This window comes from Chiroxiphia lanceolata, chromosome 7, assembly GCF_009829145.1.
Source record: "Chiroxiphia lanceolata isolate bChiLan1 chromosome 7, bChiLan1.pri, whole genome shotgun sequence".
Classification (NCBI taxonomy): domain Eukaryota; kingdom Metazoa; phylum Chordata; class Aves; order Passeriformes; family Pipridae; genus Chiroxiphia; species Chiroxiphia lanceolata.
This window is the reverse complement of record NC_045643.1, coordinates 15,527,139-15,546,832: the sequence shown is the minus strand read 5'-3', so window position 1 is coordinate 15,546,832 and position 19,694 is coordinate 15,527,139. Positions and strand designations below refer to the sequence as shown.

The 19,694-nt window shown below is 38.8% G+C and overlaps 1 protein-coding gene across 3 annotated transcripts in view; it reads right to left on the bottom strand.

Annotated features, from left to right (window-relative positions):
* The window catches only part of CWC22 (CWC22 spliceosome associated protein homolog), a 28,712-nt gene extending 13,548 nt beyond the window's left edge, over positions 1 to 15,164 (bottom strand). For 2 of the 3 annotated variants that reach the window (XM_032693586.1, XM_032693585.1), the window contains exons 1-14: positions 15,109 to 15,164; positions 14,449 to 14,561; positions 11,659 to 11,726; positions 10,904 to 11,020; positions 10,538 to 10,795; positions 9,940 to 10,068; positions 7,985 to 8,153; positions 7,591 to 7,644; positions 6,561 to 6,696; positions 6,269 to 6,475; positions 6,086 to 6,148; positions 5,637 to 5,732; positions 4,610 to 4,691; positions 3,309 to 3,369 (exon numbers count right to left, since the gene is read on the bottom strand). In XM_032693586.1, the coding sequence (XP_032549477.1) occupies positions 3,309 to 3,369; positions 4,610 to 4,691; positions 5,637 to 5,732; positions 6,086 to 6,148; positions 6,269 to 6,475; positions 6,561 to 6,696; positions 7,591 to 7,644; positions 7,985 to 8,153; positions 9,940 to 10,068; positions 10,538 to 10,795; positions 10,904 to 11,020; positions 11,659 to 11,726; positions 14,449 to 14,475 (1,467 nt within the window). In that variant the 5' untranslated portion in view covers positions 14,476 to 14,561; positions 15,109 to 15,164. The other variant, XM_032693584.1, reaches the window with a different exon arrangement.
* Positions 15,165 to 19,694: the final 4,530 nt, after the last annotated feature.

The following is a 19,694-nucleotide window of genomic DNA, read 5'->3' as shown; positions in this document are numbered from 1 at the left end:
TACATCTAAGCAGTTGTCACTCTGGCATACTCTTTTATTACTGTGAGGAAGCTCAACTCTATGGGGTTTTTTTTAACTAAAAATGCCAGAAACTGAAGTGTACTCCCTCCAGGACCAGAGGCAACAAAAATCTGTTCAGGGTAAGCATAATGTAAAAAGCCTATTTCTGACATTTCAGTAGGGCTTGTTTGTTTGCTTTCCTCATAGTTCAGAAGCCAGAACAACTGATAATACCATACTCCAATCACACTTTTAATTTATTTAAATTTTCTTCTTCAGTAATGCATGGGATTAATGTAGCTTTAACACAGATAATAACAGTACCTTTTAAAAAAAGAGAAATACTGTTCTCTGCCAAGCCTGAGCATATGTCCAAAAAAGCTGCAATGCTTGTTTAGAACAGCTTCTCATAGGCTGTAGTACAAATTACAACAAAGCTATTCAACTTTCGATCTGCAGGTTTCAGTTAGGTCTAAGTAACACGAATAAAAGCAAACCTACTCCTAGAAAATTTACTTAGAAAAGAAAGAATTTCAACTCTTTGAATGTCTTTCCTCCTTAAAAAAATAATCAGAGGACTGTTGACATCCCCCTCAGCAGCTGGTACTAAACTGCAATGCCAAAAAGCAGTATTATGTTGTTCTAGTCTGTAGATTATCCATTTGAACCTTAATCCTCTTTCTGCAAGTCAGAACTGTGAGACAGATCCATTACTGGTATTAAGCACACAAATGCTTGTGTTGCACAGCAGTTAATGAAGCTTTCAGTAAAACAGACCAAAAAAGAAAAAGGTGTTTTATGGCTAAAAAAGTAATAGTTAAGAATCATAGAATCACTAAGGTTGGAAAATACCTCTAAGATCATCAAGTCCAACCATTAACCCAGCACCATCATGTTCTCCACTAGATCAAATCCTCAAGTGCCACATAAACCCATCTTTTGAACACTTCCAGGGATAGTGATTCTACCACTTCCCTGGGCAGTCTGTTTCAATAACTGACCAACCTTTCTTCTTTACTGAAGAAATTGTTCCTAACACCTAATTTAAACCTCCCCTGGTGGAACTTGAGGCCATTTCTTCTGGTCCTGTCCCACCTTGCTGCAACCTCCTTTTGGGTACTTGTAGAAAGGGGTAAGGTCCCCTTTGACCTCCTCTTCTCCAGACTAAACAACTCCAGCTCCCTCGGCCACCTACAGCACTCAATGCTGAGTACAGGGGGACGATCACCTCCCTGGTTCTGCTGGTCACTCTATTGCTGATACAGGCCAAGATGCCATTGGCCTTGGCCACCTGGGCACACGCTGCCTCACATCCAGCCAGCTGTTGACCAGCACCCCCAGGTCCTTTTTTCCTGGGCAGCTCTCCAGCCACTCTTCCTCCAGCCTGTCATGCTGCCTGGGGTTGTTGTGACCCAAGTACAGGACTTGTCACTTTGACTTACTGAACCTCACACCGTTGACCTGGGCCCATCCATCCAGCATGTCCAGATGCCTCTGCCTTCCTGCCCTCCTTCCTCCAGATCAACACTCCTGCCCAACTTGGTGTCATCTGCAAACTTAGTAATGGTTTATTCTGATAATGAAGACAGTGGGAATCGATTCAATAAAGGCTTCAATCTGAAGATGCTAGCTTGAAAGAATAAAAAATTATTTTCCTAGCTTAAAAACTGGCAGTTAATTCAAACAAACTTCCTCCTGAGCGCATTCAGGTTTTTTTATCCACATGGACAGACATGAACCTCGTAAATCCTTGAATAATTTTATTGCCTATAACTGCTTGTTCATTCTGCTCTCACAATGATCAGGAAGCATCTTCTTTGTTTGTTTTTGCCCGCAAAAAGGAGCTTAGTTCTACACAATGAGCAAGTCAAAGCTCTCACATCTTTGATCAAATGAGATGGAGAGTAATTACGATTATCAGAGAAAAAAAGAAATCAGCACAAAGAAGAGGCCTCACATGATAAGAAGATGCAGTTTTGCAACAGTTTTGGACCTTGAATTGCAGCAATTCCTAAAACTAGTACTGAATAGTAGGTTGATACTAATTGTTGGGGTTTTCTTCCTTCCCCTATGAAATTTATTTTTTGTGAGCAGATTTTGCCCACAGAAGTTCAGAGATGACAGAGACTGCCATGAAATTAAATACCAGTTCTCTAAGCAGTTATCTAACAAGCAAGTAGTGTTATGCATTCTGACTGTTATACAATGTAGTACCTATATTCTAGATTGTTAGCTCTGTTCTTCAGAGCTGAATTGATTTGCTAGAAATTTTTTTTCTCTTTAGAATTCTTCACGCTATGCTTCACTGAGAATTATAATCTTGTGCACGCTTAGTATTGCATTTCATGCACAGAATTAGAGAACTAGTTAAAAAACCCCCACCATCTCAGTTCTTAGCTTACTTCCATGTAAATTGCTTAATAACAAAAAAGAACAAGAACTGAAAAACTCATAGGCAAACCAGTTCTCAAAGAATACCTAACCGTAGGCCAGATCTCCCCTCACTGGTGTTATACTAATAAGGTTAGTTACTATATACATTGTTTCAAATAAAACAGAACAGTAATTACAGCCACAAGGAAATTACCAGAGCTCTCTCCAGTGCAACTCCCATGATGATAGCTTACGGCTGACTGAAAAGCTGTTTATAAAATTAGATGGGTATTTACATTCTACCAATATCAAGTATAAGTACCAGACGAAGAACAATTTCCTTTACTTGAAAACATACCAATTGTATTGATCTTACAGAGTCTGAAAACAAAACAGCTTATATCTGATACTCTACAAGATTACAGCAAAGCAATCATACTCAAAACTGCTTTAATTCAGTACACTGTTTATTCAAAGAAGACTGTGAAAGCAACAAAACAACACACTCTTTTAGCACTATGCTAAATTTCAAACCCCACTGATAAAGTCTACAGCTGTCTGCAAATATCTTCAACCTCATCTTCTTTCAGAGACAGAACTCTCAGAGTGACTGCCATGATGCAGTACTCTTATCATAGGATAAAAGTTTCAACAGTCTAAACAACAGACCTTTTCAAACAGGCTACAAGCAAACATGTGAGTTGCTTGACAGAAAAGAGCAAACGCATAAGACAAATTGCTTGTGAAATATGTGTCAGTCTATTTGCTCTAAAGGTTGTGAAATTCATTTTGAGGAACAGTTGTAAGGAATCACTCTCACTCCTCTGGTTGCTATACAGACTAGGTCCCAGAACATGAGCAAGGATTTCAGACACTACCATAGTATTGTTTCGTAATAATGTTAAGAACAAAAAAGAGTAAGAAGCAAGGCTTACAGTCTGACTTTCAGGGAAGTCCATCTTCAGCAGTTTGTGAGCACATTCTTCAAAGTCTAAGCTGAATAGAAAAAATACTTCTCATTATCTGTGCAATATATGCCATGCTAAAAACATTTCAGAATTATATTAAGATTGATTGTTGGTGCTGAAACTTCAACTATTTGAAAATAAAGTATCTCAGCTGTTTAACTTGCTGGATTTTTATTGTTGTTGTGGGGGGTTTTAATAAACATTTCTATTTTCTGAGTTTGTATCTGAAAATTAATCCAAATTGATTACATTTGCAAACCATCTGAGAACAAGATGACTCAAGTTATTATTATTACATCATCTTACAGAACTACATAAAACATAAAAAAGCAGGAGCTCATGTTGCACATCCTGAAACACTCTGAAATGCAAGCACTGCACTTAAGATCCAAAAGCAGTATATACCACACTCTCCTCTTTTCTCTCCTGTTCTGAAAGCCTTTAGCTACCACCAATACCTCCTCCCACCCAAGTAAAAGATGAACAAACTTCAGTATGGCAAGAAACTATTTAACAGCAACTTTGAGAAACATAAGAGCCTTTCATACCTCTCAGTATGGTATTAATTCACATGTCTAATGATCAACACCACAACTACATTATCACACTCCTCATGCAAGTTCAGAACCTGCAGAGTATTACAAGCCATGCCTGTTTTTAATGATGGAATTCAGTGGCATGCAACAGGTCAATCTCCCCTCTCATCCCGATGAGACAGGAGCTATACCACCACGTTTTGATCATTTGTGCCACATACTGCAAGGGGATTTCATTCTCAAGACAACTTCAAACAGTACACTTCAGGGTTGGTATCTGTACACTTTTTTTCCAAGCAATGCAGATGTTAATGGGCCTAAGGAGAACCACACTGCAGAACTCCTCTCAGAAGTGGAGAAAATGTACAGCATTTCTAAGTGTGCCCGTCTAATTTTTTTCATAAATTCTTAAAATGCTGTATAATCTAAAGATCACTGACTTTCATTCACTGAGAAAATTCTAATTACAGCAATAATCACAGAAAAGTCCCAGTTCACTACTCAAAACATTTTGAAACAAACAAGATTTATCTTAGAAAGAGAATTTGGGTATCCATTTGTCAAAACAGTCTGCTTTACACAGTCAGGTCAGGCTCCATAACGAACACTTCCCTACTTTGTTGGGTTTTTTTAAAATTTCATATTAAGAAAGAATTCTAAAAGAAAGAAAATTAGAGTTCGCCTATTTCAAAAGAACTACACTTACAGGTGTACAAAGCATATTCTATTTACCTTGACTGAATAGCAAGATAAATTGTACGACGGAATGAGACCAGGTTAATTTCTGTTTTGTCGTGAACAGTAACTTTCTGGCCTGGAAAAGAAAAACATGGGTTTGTAAAGAACAAAACACTAAGGAAGATACATGTAGCAATCTCTCAGCAGAGCTCTATTTATCGTTTACTACATCTGTAGCGCCCTATTTTTTCTAGAAATATTTAGGACTGCTTATTATGTTTATGTATTTTTTTAATCTTTATTTTTACAGATAAGGAAAAAATCATTATTTCCTTCATCTGTAACTAACAGGAATATTTAAATATTGTTTTAACAGGATAATTCTACTTTTAAATTCTTCTTTTAAAGACTTTTCAGTGACTTAGTCACTGCAACCTCTGGATTTAACATTTCTTGTCTACATTATTATTCTGCATAATTTAGCTATACAATGCTTCATGTTGCACCCCTGATTTTAACAGGTAATTCTTAGTTTTTGTTATGTGTAAGATCTATGTTACATCATTCTGCAAAGTTCTGTTTAGTCCTGCAGTTAGAAAAATCCGTTCTGAACCAAACCATTCTGTGAACACTCATTTGTAAGGTATTCACTATTCCTTCAGTCTTTTGAAGTCTGAAGCATAAATGATGAAAAGTTATGTGAATGATCATACTTTTCATCAGCCTGGAAGCTCTGCTCTTCTGTGAAATACCCCAGCAAACTAGTAAGGAAATCCATTACTGTTATTCCACAAGAACAATTACTCATGCAGTCTGCACAAACATTGTTTGCAAGGCTTTTCTCAAAGAAAACTGATACTGTCAAGAATAACAGGGCAAAGTTGCTTTTCTGTTTCTGCCTGTGTTGAATGTTTTAAGACAATTACTTTTATACTGTTTGCTCGTAAACACTTAGATCTAAGAATAAGATGAAAACATCCCTTAACATTTGAACACCTTAGTTTTGCAAAACAGCTAAGAAGGTAAGCTTTCCCATTTCATCTACAATAAATCACTAGTAAGGTGCCACTTATGCACTTACCATCTTCACCCTCCTCTTCATCTTCTTCTTCATCTTCCTCACTACTTCCAGCTTCTTGATCTCCTTCAGATTCACTGTCACCTTCATCAAGAATTTCTGAAAGAAGAGTATCCCATATTATTAAGGAATATAGACCATAATATTTTCATTACAAAAAGATCCCTGATCCAACACCTAAAGAGGGAAAGGATATCTCAGGTGGAGAATGTGGCACAAGCCAGAAAAACAGGTATGTCATAATTAAAGGAAAACACCACTGGAGAAACGATACTGAACAGCAGGAACACAATGATGAACTGAATGACAGTTGTCTAGGACAGAAATATGTTAAATAATTTAACCACTGTTAAATAATAAGGCTGGCAACAACAGTTGGATAAGTAACTGCCATAGATAATTAAGTACATAAATATCACATATAAAATGTGTATACACACGAATACCCCTACCTTTCTTCAGTGTTTTGTATTTCTCCTCATTTTCCATAAAGTTTGGATCCATCTTGAAAACATCTTTAGAACAAAAGAGAATCTTTATTTAAAATACAAATTGAAGAAAGCAATGAACATTTAATCTTGATTTTGTTTTCTCAGGGAATGCAGTCGCAGAATTATCTTCCATTTCTAACTTACTAAGAACATCCTCTGGGTTGTAGTCATCTTCTAACGGCAACATATGAGTAAACTGATCCTCCTCTTCGACTAGATCTAATCCCTCTGGAATAATTGGATGATCCTTGAAGCCATCCTTCCGTACAGCAAACATGACTTCTATCATATACTGAACACGCATATCAATTTTAGATTCATGCAGAATGTGTCGAAGACGGTCAAAGATTGCTTTGGAAAAGAAAGAAATGTAAATATGAAAAGGATTTACTAAATACAAATGACAAAAAGACATGTTTTGGCTAACTGTACTTACCATTGATACCTCTAGGAGAAACTTCTGTTAATTTGAGCCCACTCTCTTTAATAAATCCAATTGCTACTTCAATACTGTCATCAGTAGGCCTTTCAAGAAGCAAGGTGAGCATTTCCAAACATAAAACCTCATGAGCCTACGAAAGGAATATCAGCAAATAATTAGAATGCACAACGTTACACTATCATCACAGTGATTTACTTGACAGATCTGTACAGCCTTTGAGGATGTCACAACACACTAATCACACACACAAGGCAACAGCAGCGGGACAAAGCTGCTTCCTTAAGAGGAAGTCCAAATTTCAAATAGTTTTACCACCTCTATTTACATCAATCTCATAGTAAATGTGACTCTGCTATTGAACAAGTAAGCAATGAAAAACATTTTGCCATTAAGAAAAAAATAGAATGCATTTCCAAGAAGCAAATAAACCAGCACCTGCATTACGGAAACTAGTTCCAAGTGCATTTTGTCTATAAATAAATCAGTTCTTCCAGGATTAGGCATATAAGCAAACTGCACATCTTGGATTAGTTTCCTCTTTACCAAAATGCTGTACATTCCCAACGCATTCCTGAAACACTGCTTCTTGCCATTATTTAAAATAGAGTATCCTGATTTATCACACATAAACAAGGTGCATAGAGCAGGACATAAATTTGGTTTAGATGTAACCGAGTCCAGTTCTGCTTACACAAACTGTTGCAAGAAAATTCTGTTTAAGATCTGTGGGACAGAGCCTCAGACGATCCCTGCTTTGCATCAAGACTTGTCTGAATAGTAGCCCAAATGTATATATGAAATCTAGGGAAGTTGTGGAACATAAGTGTAACGATAAGTGATGATAACTGCACAAACAATGACCAATGTCTTTTCTAAAGAGGTCCTAACAACTTAAGGTAGGCACCACACTCAGGTTTTCAGGAATTTAGAGCAGGGATTTCATCTTCACTTAGGCTACTGCTGCCTTAAAATTAAAAATTAGTCTTATATGGTTTGGATTGAATAGAAACATAAAGTAACATACCACATTCTGATTCATCAAATGTGCGACAAATTTTGAAGATGTTAGACAGAGTTGCTGCAAAAGAAATAAACCAGGAAATTTTAACATACAGGAAAAAAAACCTTTTAACTCAGACATACTATAGATTTGTGCATCTCACAATAAAATTAAGTCATGAGTTGTTTGCAATCAGGACTGTAGACTTTCAAAAAGAAAAAAACCAAAAAACTATCACAGTATCAACCCAGAATAGGTTGTCAAAGTGTCAAGATACTCTAATACTACTAAATGTACTAAAGACTGGTCTCAACTGGTCTTAGTTGTGTTCCTTTCAAGTATGTAATTTGACCACACTTGATAAGACAGTTAACAGAATGACAAGTTTCAGCATGTTGCTTCTTCACGTTTTACATACCTTGTCATTTCTGCGATATCCTTTGCGAAAATTTAGTATCAACCTCTTGAGAATCAATTCACCAATATTTGGAAACTTTGAATTGATAATTGCCACGAGAGCTGCATAAACATGAGTAAATATCGGAGAGGCACTCTGAGCTTGCAAAATGGATCTGGACAGCAATCCCCTGTAAAAATAGGTAAGTTTTAAGATTTTTCTGGTAATAAGACATGTAGCATTTTTATTCAAATGGTGTTCAGCCAAAGTAAAGAATAACAAGTACTTATCACATAAAATAGTATTGTGCAGCTGGAATAGTTGGAAGATACCAAATGGTCATTTTCAAAATGTTGTTTATCATGCCATAAATGGAGTTTGGCAAAACACGTTGTCCAAATCTGCCTGAACTCGAAAGTTCTTAAAATGGTACCTTATCTTCCATTAAATGTTGTTCATTTAGAAATACATTTGAGAATGCTAAGCATGGAAACAGCCATCTTGTATCCTGCAATTATCCCTTTTTTAACCCCAACTTAGGTTGATTATAAAGGACTACTATTTAGAGCCTAAATAAATGTAAACACAGGGCTCATGAGAATAGTGCTTTTATTATTCTAATGATCTCTCTTACATTTATTATCAAGACTAAAGTCTGAAAAGAATCTGTGACTTATTTTTCCCTCCCTCTCAATTTTGCTTTTAGTAATGCTTAGGAGCACACACAATTTGACTTTTGCTGTATTACTCCATTACAAATAGGTGGTGGTGGGGGAAAGAGCCCTCCAAATGTGAATGTTCAAAGTACACACTGTAATCCAGCTATCTTATCTTCTCTGTGGTCTACTGAAATCCTCATAAAAACCTCCTACATGGTACTAAATACAAACAGCCTAGGGACCTCATTCCTACTTACTTTGGAATTGACAAAGGGAATAGAACTCATACTAGTGCACAGCAGCAGAATATTTCCACTTTGAAACGATTAGTTACTTCTTTCTTACAAACTGAAACCGGTCTGTTTCAGTTCTTATTTATCCTCAACTTAAAAACTCAGAAAACTACTTGACAGCTAGGCAAAACTTCATGTCATTACTTTTATATGCACCCTTGTGCAAATCTGGAAGTTAGACTTCAGTGTAAGGAGGAGGGAAGTGGTGCCATTTCCCATCTACATTACTTTGACATTTATAAACCACATACAAAAACTTCCACAGACAAGTATATTCTACAAACATTCAATAAGCCAATTTCTAAACAAAAATACTATTGCTTGGATGAAAATTATGTTTCAGGGACATGAAATGTAGGCAAGTAAAAAGCAGTCCTACAAATCCCTGAGATTCATTATTACTTTTAACAGGAATGACATTCAGGAACTACTTGCTCACTCTCTGGATTTTACTTAATTCTTGTGTTGGTAGTTTGGTTTTGTTTGTTTAAATGGTAGCCAACCTAAGAAAGCCATGCTCCTTTAGACTTGCAGATTTAACCCCCAATGACATCAAAATTAATGCAAGGAAAGTCATCACACAATAGCTGCACGATCACCAGGACCTAGTACCGAGCTCAGGCAGCATAATCATCTTTTCTCTACATTACAACAATGAACAACATAGGCAGGTAACTGTAGTAAAACTTGTATTGCTAAATACTGACTACAAATATTATTTGTCCCAGAGAAAAAAAAAATCCAGCACTAAAAAAATAAACAGCCAGTGACAACCGTAAATTACAAGCCAAGTAAAACACATAGGGAAAACCTTTAAGAAAGGGTTGCACTGTTTTATTCCACCAAGCATTCAATCCCTTTCCCAAGTAAGGGACTATTCTGCATAGGACAATATAGCTTAAGGGTAATTTTAAAATCTGACCAGACCCCATACACTACACATAGCACACACCATGAGGTACATGTGAACAGTACAAATAGTACCAGAAAAGAAAAAGAATTATTTTAAAATACAAAGACTTACCTTCCCCTAACAATATTTTCCTGAAGCAGCTCATGAATGATGTTTTCTATATTAGAAACGTTCACTTTATTGACGAGACCATTGATTGACTTCTTCAAGGCTTCCCAACTCATCCTCTGATATGCCAAGCTATCACAAAGGCATCACAAATTATTAAAGCATAAATTTTAAGTAGCACTGAGTAAATTTATATATATATATGTATATATGTATATATATATATATACAAAACTTACATTCACATTTTCATTTAATCAGTAAAACAGGTAAGAAATATTCACTGCATAAACGTGAAGATTAGTTCACATCTATACATTTAACTACCAAAAAATCACTGATATACCAAAATGTAATACCAACTCAGTATGTTCAGCTTTCTATGCTGTTCCAAAAAATCCCTAGCTACATTCTGTATCCCACTTTTCCATTTACATTTTGCAGTAGAAGCAAGTACAGTTTTAATGTGATTCTCTTATCTCTCCTCTGACAAAAATATATCTTCAAAACAATGATCACAGCCCTCTAAATGGATCCCATTTTTCCAACATTCTCTAAAACCCTTTTCAGCAAAAAAACTAATATGCCACTTTCAACTCACCTATTTTTATCAGTGATTTGCTCTTGCATCATCCTGAGCTTGGCAGGTGGAATATATGCACCACCTGTGCGAGTAAGGATTGGATCCACTTCTTCTTTTTTCTTCTTTGAAGTGGCCTCATCATGAGCAAGTGAGCTCTGAACTGTCGACCTCTCTGGACTCCTACGATCGGGTGATGAATATCTCCTCTGTTTCCTCCGATCATATTCTCTCTCCTCCCATCTGTCATAGTGTCTGTCTCTCCCCCTTTCCATTCTCCTAATAAGAAAAAAAACACCCACCAAACACCCAAGGGTTTGTAAAAAGTTTTCACATTTTATTCTTTAAAATAAGTATTTTAGTACTGATTAAGAAAGGGTTTGATACCTTCCATCTGAATTTCTGTCATCATAGTATTCCCTTCTTGAATATTCCTGATCATATCTGCTGTCATCAGAGTGTCTTCTCTTTCTGGGAGACGGAGACCCATCATGCTCCATATCCCTGCTCACAACCCAAGACACAAAAATTCTTAGTAAAAGGCTGAGAAAAGCAATGGCATTAATATAATATCTACTTACAATACAATGTTACAATGCACAACTGTTCCAATTCTGCAACCTGAGTTTCAAGACACGCACCATTCAAATAAAACAGTCTACTTTTACAATACTTTCTTGTCAGGAAAAATATATCATAAATCAAAGCTCTACAAAAGGAAGCTCCTCTCAGAATTTGAAATTAAATATTAAACATTAATAACATTAAATACCAAAGGTAAATTCAGCACCATGCACACTTTTGCTTGTGCAGCACAAAAGTCTTGCCCTAAAATGACAATTGTGGTATCAGCAACATGTGAGTTCAAGCAAAAAGTCAGCATCTAATTTCCATTTTCAAGTCCCATGACAATTTAACTAAATGCTAAGGATTTTTAAAGATGTAGTTCTAGTAATAAATCCATTTAATTACTGTTATATTGACATGCAAATATTTTATTAAACCTACACTTACTTTTCATCGCTCAGTTATGGTAATACAAAAAAAGAAACACGACCTGATGATTTTTTTAACTTCTCTAAATCACTATTTGAGGTATATATATATATATATAGAATTGAAAGGTATAAAACTCACTGTACCTGTCCTCTGGAGACAAACTTCCTTGTCGGGAACTGTAGTTTTCTTTCCTTTCATGGCTGGAACCATGCTTTAAGAAAACAAAGAAAAAAAAAAAAAATCAAGCCCCAGCATGACTGTGAGCACATACTTTCAGAACAAAGCATACCACATCTTCAGTTCCTTACTCCTTTACAAGAAGGGTCTTCAAATAAAGCTAAAGGCAGTCAGTTATGACAAGAGGAGCTGGTTCTCTTAGTAACATGTAATTAAGTACTGGACTCTCTGCTACAGGATGCTGCAGATGCCAAATGCTTATATGGGTTCAAGACACTGGATAAACACTGGAAAAATCCGCATAGGTTACCAAAAAAATTTATCTGGCTCAGGAAGCTGCAAACAGGTAGAGTGGGACTGTATGTGGGAAAGTACTTTTATAGTTGCCCTGTTCCTAAATTTTTCAAGGCATCTGCTGTCAATTACTGCTGGGGGCTAGAGTATATGGACCACTTCCCTGCTTCCTCCTTCCAAATGCCATTTTACTCTCTTGCATCACATGCAACACCATCAACAAAATTCTACCACTTCTTGTTTGAAAAGTGTCTTTCCTCTCTCCTAAAAATCCCCTTTATTGAGTAATTTCTCCCTATCTTCTTGTTTTTTATTAACCGTGATTTGTTTTCTCATGAGTCATTCCTAGCTTCACATATAAACACCTAAGTGATGCTGTTCTATCTGGCAGATTTGTGAGATTGTTTAAGTCATACACACTTAAACAGTTCACACCAAATTCCATGGGCTGAATATGATATATGGAAATATGGAGTCATACTCAAAAGTCAGAGCATGACAGCATCTACAACATACACAGAAAGACATTTCTCAAGATGCTTTAAAACTACTCTGGTAGAGTTAAGAAGCAGTTTTTGTAATCTCAGTACTTTGATTCCAAAGGTCCTCTCTTCACTCAGAACATTATTTATCATTTTTCAAAACCATGTTGTCAGACAGTGATTAACTGTGAAATAGGTAACACCTCATCTGATGCAGAAAGTCAACAAAAAGGCTTGCTTGTGCACCTTGACTGAACTTCCTGCAGGAATTCTCACCTCATTTGTTGAAGTGGAACCCTCTCCACCAACATGCTGGCACACTAGTTTTTGACCCACCAGAGAACCAGTTAAAACTACTGGTTGCTAGAATACAATGACACCTCCTCCATAAACCAGGTGGTGGAGGTCACCACAGACCAGGGTGGACTGTTATACCACTGATCTCCAAAACTTAACTGGGGAGTGTGTGTATATATGCAAATAAATAATTGCATTTTTGAGGTCACTATAACTTATCATAGAATATTGCCTTTCTGAGGGTACATTTCTAACACTGTATTAAAATTATACCCAGTATTACCTTGCCTGCACCAAGACAATGATACAAACCCAATACATTGCATTATTGGCAGCAGGCACCCCTATAAAAGTAAGTCCGTCTAACAAATTAATTTTAGGGCAACATTACCTTTGATGGTAAAGCTAGTACAAGAAATTCACATACTTTCTACAAGGTTTTCTTCCCCTTTCAATAGTCCTTTTTGGGATTATACCATAGAGCAGATAACTGAATTCAAGGTTAAGAAAAGCCCCTAAACTGTTTTTTTTCCCTGCCCAGTAATATAATGCAAGTCTATATCTTAAGCTTCCAAGAAAGCGGTAATAAAAATCTTTGAAAAACGCGGAACATTTACTGTATTTAAATCCTATTTAGCAGATGGGAAGGAAGCAGTGGGTCTTTTTAGGATGATCCATTCTCATGGGTTCTACATCACCTGTCTTTGCCCAAGCAGAATCAAAAACAAGTGTTCACAGAAGTAAAACAATGTAATGTCTCTCTCTGTATTCGGCCTTATCACATCTCCTTGCAAAAGCACTTCTTTGCAGAAGAACTTGTTCCCCTCAGCTCTTCATGTCCAGCCTTTCTGCCACAAGTTAGCCTTCTTCCTTGTCCATTTTGATCACAATGATTAACTGAAAGTGTCCAAACAGTCCAAAACTCTTGCTAACTGGCTTATTTTAACAGATGAGGAAGCACAACCACCAAACTGGGAAAATAGTAGAAGCATCCCTGTTAAAAGTCACTTCAATCAGAAAAGTTGGATCCAAAAGGAAGCCTATGCAGGGTCAAACCTTAGAACACAGGTAGAGAAATACCACAGATTTGAGGCAGTGTATCAGAACAGCATCGCTCTGCTAACCTGTCCCAAATGTCGTGTACTGTACAAACACAGCATTTCTACATGATAAGTTTAAAAAATTAACTTTAAATTTTTTCTTCTTGCATTCCTAAAAAAATCACTCCCATCCATTCAGAAATGAACCACACAGCTTTTAAAATTAAAAGCTTCAGCATTCACAGTATGATATAAAGTTGCCAAATTAACTGCTACTTACTATCACTTTATCTTTTCATTTTAAGGTCACTGTTAATCTTTCTCTATTCCTCCACATGCCTATGTTCTCTGTTGAGCCATCATCATTCAGTCAGTTTTGACGAACTACTTTATCATTATATCCCAATAATATTCAGGACTTTCAGTGTTAGGACAACAAGTGCTAGAAATAGCTGTAATTTACTGACTCTTACAGTAGTTGTTACTTACTAGTAGTATTTATCTCATAAACAGCTACTGTCAATTACAGATATTGCTTGCTTTGCATTCAGGAAGCTTGATGCAACATAACATCAACTACAGACCTAATTACCAGTAACATGGGAATAATAAAACCTTACAGTTCAGGTTGAAGAACACTTACATTTACTTGTGTCACCCTGCTCTTCATCTCGACCTCTTGCTTTTTTATGAAGTTCTGAATGTGCAGCAACCAGACAACCCAAGCTGGAATTCAGCATATGAAAAACATTTCACCTGTAACACATATGAGATAATCAAAAATCTTACGACTGCACACGGTGCCGGAACCTGCACTTTTTATTTTGCTCTTTAAAGCCATGCTTATATAGATCCTTAAACCAAAACAAGCAGCCCCCCGACCCTAGCCTATTCCGCTTTCTGGTGGTCACACAGCCCCTGTGGCAGGAGAGCGGCCGTGGAGCAGCATCGGGAGCTCACGGGCACAGCCGGGCCCGCGACCCGCTTGCCAAGCCACGGTGAGGCTGCCGAGGCCCTGCCACCGACCCCACGGCCCGGCTTCCGGCCCGGGTCCCCCCGCCCATCGCGCTCTTCGCGGGGCCACGGAACCGCCCGGCCCGCGGCCTCCGCCCGCCGCGGAGCGCCTGCACGGCAGGGAAGGCCGCGACCACCCGACCCGCGGGCGCGCCTGGCCGGCGGCGCTCGGGGGCTCCCCCTAGTCCCACGGGGAAGGCGGTGAGGGCCGACCCGCGCACACCCGCTGATTCCGCACACCCCCCGCACACCGGCAGCCCCCGCACCGCCCGCCGCCCCTCTCCCGCACCTCCGGGCCCGCACGGCCACGAACCGCGTCACTTCCGGCGGCGCGCAGTGAGCGCACGGGCCCGACCCCGGCCCCGCCCAGCACCGCCCCCGCGCGCACGCGGCCGGTTCCTCCCCCCCGCCTTCGCCGCCATCTTGCGGGCGCGGGAGCGCGCGGGCAGCCCTCGATGTGGTGTTTGAAATGAACGTGATAGTGGGAGTTGTTAATAAATAAATAAATAAATAAATACACAAGGCAGGAACTAAGCTGGCAGAATAGCTCCTTAGAGAAGTGGTCACGGCCCCCCAAGCCTGACAAGAGTTCAAGGAGCGTTTGGACAATGCTCTCAGGCACGTGGTGTGACTCTTGGGGATGGTCCCATGCAGGGCTAAGAGCTGGACTCGGTGATCCATGCGGGTCCCTTCCAACACGGCGTGGTCTGTGTTTCTGAGTGACTCACCGCAGTGAGTGGCTCTATAGCATGGGCTGTGCTCCCTTCAGTTTGCCCTGCATTTCTCTAGTGCCAACCACTCCTCCGGTGAAGGGTCTGGGAAAAAACATCCCGTTGTTACCAAATGTACAAGATTCCTGTCAGACATATACATAACAGCAAACAAGCAGTCAGCTGGCGTCCCTTAAGGATGGAAACCTGCCCAAAGCATCTCTGTAAAATGTAGTGAATTCACTGAGTGAATTGGGTACTGTAGCACACACTTCTGTCACTTACACATGTACTGCGGGTTAAACTGCTTGAAATATGTTCCAGGAGATACACAATGCGCTATATACCATGTTGAATGTTACAATGCTCTTAGGGCACCTGTGTATTAGGGGGGCAGTTGACCTCTGAAAGTTCAAAGTAATTCAGCACCACAAATCCACAAGAACAGAGGGCCTGTGGCTTATTATAAACACAAACTTGTTTGGATTGTGGAAAGTAATTAAATGCATTGGGGGGGGGGGAGGAAAATGCTATACAAGGTCTTAAAGTGCTTTTGGTTCATTTTCGGTTCTTGTGAGATAAATGGAAATGAAAATGAAAATAAACTTTTATAGGACACAGCAGATCAGGGTCAGGAAGGCATTAACTCAGCTGAGAGCCAGATGGTTCCCGCAGGGATATCTGTAATAGTGCCGTGCTACAGTGCTGCTGTGCTGCGCCCACGTGTGTCTGTGTGCAAGTTCCTGTGCCTCCGTATGTAGTGGGACACAGAAGTGCCTCCATATGTTGAGAGGTAGAAGATGGCAAGGAGGTAGGAGCAATTCTAGGAAAATGCTACTCGCAATTTTCCTTTTCAAACACAATTTAGTGAAACTTTTCTCAAAGTTGGAAAATGCTGCCATTTTTTTCTTTCTTTCTGTAGGTTTTTAAGTCAACTTATTTGTTCTCTACTCAACAGTATGATACTTCTGTTTTGTCATATCATGTAACACACCTGTAGCACTGCTTTCATTGCAACAATTATTACATGCTCAAATCACAATGTAGGAGGGGACTGATGATTGGACAGATCTGGTTTATCTGGTGCACCCATAGAAGACTTCTGTCCTCGACTACGAACTCACAAAAGAGTGAGAGAAAGGGAGCAGCTACCCATGACTGGGATCACTGCACATGCTATGCAGCACTTTAACTCAGAAGCACTTCAGTTTAAACTAATCTACTAGTCTTTTCAGCACTTGAAGCATTAACAAAATGAGTACAAACCTTTTCTCAAACTTTTCCAAAGGCCAGCAACGCTGTCTTAACATTGTGTATTGTAACAGATATAAATATTCTGCACTTGAGAGATAATATTTTTACTTACAAAGTCATAAAAGTCAACTCTCTTATTTACTTTGCAATACTAAGTATAATCAATAAAGCAAGAAATCCCTACTCAAAACCAACACATGGATAGGATATGTTAAGTAATAATAATCAGAAAAAGTACATACTTGTTTTTTCTGCTTATAACTAATTTTTAGCTACAGAATTTGATTTCTTTGGCTTTCAAAATTATTTGCAACTGTGGCACTTACACAGGAGACTGAAACCAGCATGTATCAGGACAGTTGTACAGATTCTGACAGTATGAATTGTTAAATGCTTTCGCTAGATATTCCCTGAACCCACTGCCTGTCTGTGAGTGCCCTATGATTTCCCATTCTGCTGTGGAAGTAATCTTTTTCCTGACTCATACTGTGTAAACAGGTGTCATGAAATAAAAAGGCATATGGCACCAATGTGGCAGTGGCATTTTCTGAGAAAGACGTCCTGTGGCTGATGGCATGTGTACCATCACTCAGGCTGTCCCTCCAAATGCCCTGGGAGAGAGAGAACATGGACAGCTGAGCTTTTCCCTCAGAGGGAGCCTGAGCACAGGGATGGGAAATAAAAAGGTCTGTTTCGAGGTGCCTTCACCAGAAGATAACTGAGAACCTCTGATAAACATGATTATGTTTTGAAAGCTGCTGAATAACATGGGGTGACATAAATTACACTCTTCAGATCTCTTCTTAAATGTGGAAAATAGAGGAGCGGCTGGAAAAGTGGGATTCATTGAACAAGAAAGGAAAAGGGCAGTCTAATACTGAATAGGAGCAGTGAAGTGAGGTTTCCCTTTTCTTCTTTCCTAAGTTAATGCTTTTACTATTGGATTATGGAGTGAAGCTCCCTTCTGTTCCTTTCTTCACTGTTCTGCTCATCTTGCAGTTCCTTTTCTGCAGTGGGTCACACTTAGACTTTATTCCTCATCAGGGTGAAGGGAGAATACCTTCAGTTTTATTGTGAGTCTAATCTTGTGGTTTGGTGAAATGCTTTAAGAGATGCAAGTTTTAATTCTGTGTGGGTGAAAAGACAATGCCTTCAGTTCCCAAATAAACGCGTTAAGGGAGTAGGTTGCAGTGCAGGTTGAGTACTCCAGATGAGCCTTTTTGAATCTACTGCACTCAAGATCCCAAATGTACAGAGTCTGAAGTAGAGCTGTGAGTGTGGTTTCTGACTTCTAGAGAGCAGGAAGAATTCAGGTGCATCCTTTTGCTTGATGTGTCTTCCACAGCTTCTTGCTCAGCATGTGGGCCTCCTTAATTGCCTGGAAAGCACTCAGATCTCTGTCTGTGGTGGATGAAGCATCTAACTGTAGCAATCCTAATAACCCCACAGGAGCCATGCAGCTACTCTGTTAGTGTAAGAGATGGTTCTGATCTCTTAACTCTACCTCAGTCTGAAGTAAATTCTTACAATTGGAATGGAGTGTGATTATGGAGTCCGGAAAAAAAATCCAAAGACAAAGCCACATACGAATTAACTCATGTCGAGTGGCTTTATATGTATTTAAGACAGCAATAATCAACAGAGAATGCTTCTCCTCTTCTTAAATAAGCATGGTGATAGATCAGACCTTAAAATACAGTAACACCCAATTCATACAAAATTAACATGAGAAGTTTGCTCTCAGATAAGGCAAATTTTAAGTATAAATTTCTGCACACTGAAAATCCTGAAAGCAGTGACAATTCAACTGAGACTAATAGTAATTAAACGAGACATAATTATAATATTTGAAACCTGCACAAAGGGAGAAAGGATAATGTGTCCAACAAATTCATATTCATCAGCTTAATGTTGTGCATGAATACTCCATTAGTAAGCCACAGGAAACATAGTTTTAGTCACATTGTTTTCCCATGGCAGTTTTTGTCATTGTGCTTAAAATGATACAACTTAAAAATCATCCACATGCTGCACTCCCTGGACTGGCACCTCTCCTGACATAAGCATCTGTAGCTTCATCAACTCCCAATCTTCCAAAAGTGAGCAAAAAAGGTTTGTATGTAGAAGCTCACTGGAAATACCTAATACTGCTGGAAAAAGCAACCATTACCTTATTCTGGTAGCAGAGTCTTTGTAGTTAATATTGCTTTATTAATTAATTGCAGAATGATGGATCGGAGACTGTTTTCCCTGCCTGCTTTATTAGGAGTAAGGAATTTATACGCTGCTAATTCTCATCCAAGTTAATCAGTGTGACCTTTAGCATACTGTAGACTTAAAATTTTGTGCAAGGCTCAAACTGTGTTTCCAGATAGCTGTTGCCACGTGCCAGCCATGGGATATTACTCCACACCTCGGCTGAGACAAGAAATTGCATTCTCTATGGTTTTAGTTTAAGGTCAGATGAGTGAGATGAGCTTAGCCAACAAAGGTGAACTTGTTTGGTAGCAGAGTGGGATGTTGCCATGCAATCCCTTCTGCTACCCTTTGTTGTGGCAAGAGTAATCTCTGATACAGCATGTTAAGAAGCAAGATGAGGGACAGAGAAAGAATGCTCTTACATCACATATAAACACCACTGTTTTGGGGGGATCTAATATCTGAGCTGTGAAGTCCCCTCACTGTTACATTTTAATAAATGCTAGAAGATCATGGTCTTACAATACTGAGAAATCTCTCTTATTGGTTCCTCAAATGGGTGATATTCATGACACTCCATCACAAATTTTGTTTTTCTCAAGGAAGCACCAGCAGACTCTTAGTCTGTTTTGAAACCTCGTCAAAGCAAAGCTGTGCCCCTGAGCTCAGTGGGAAGGGATGATCATATGTGGAACTTCCACACAATTTCCAC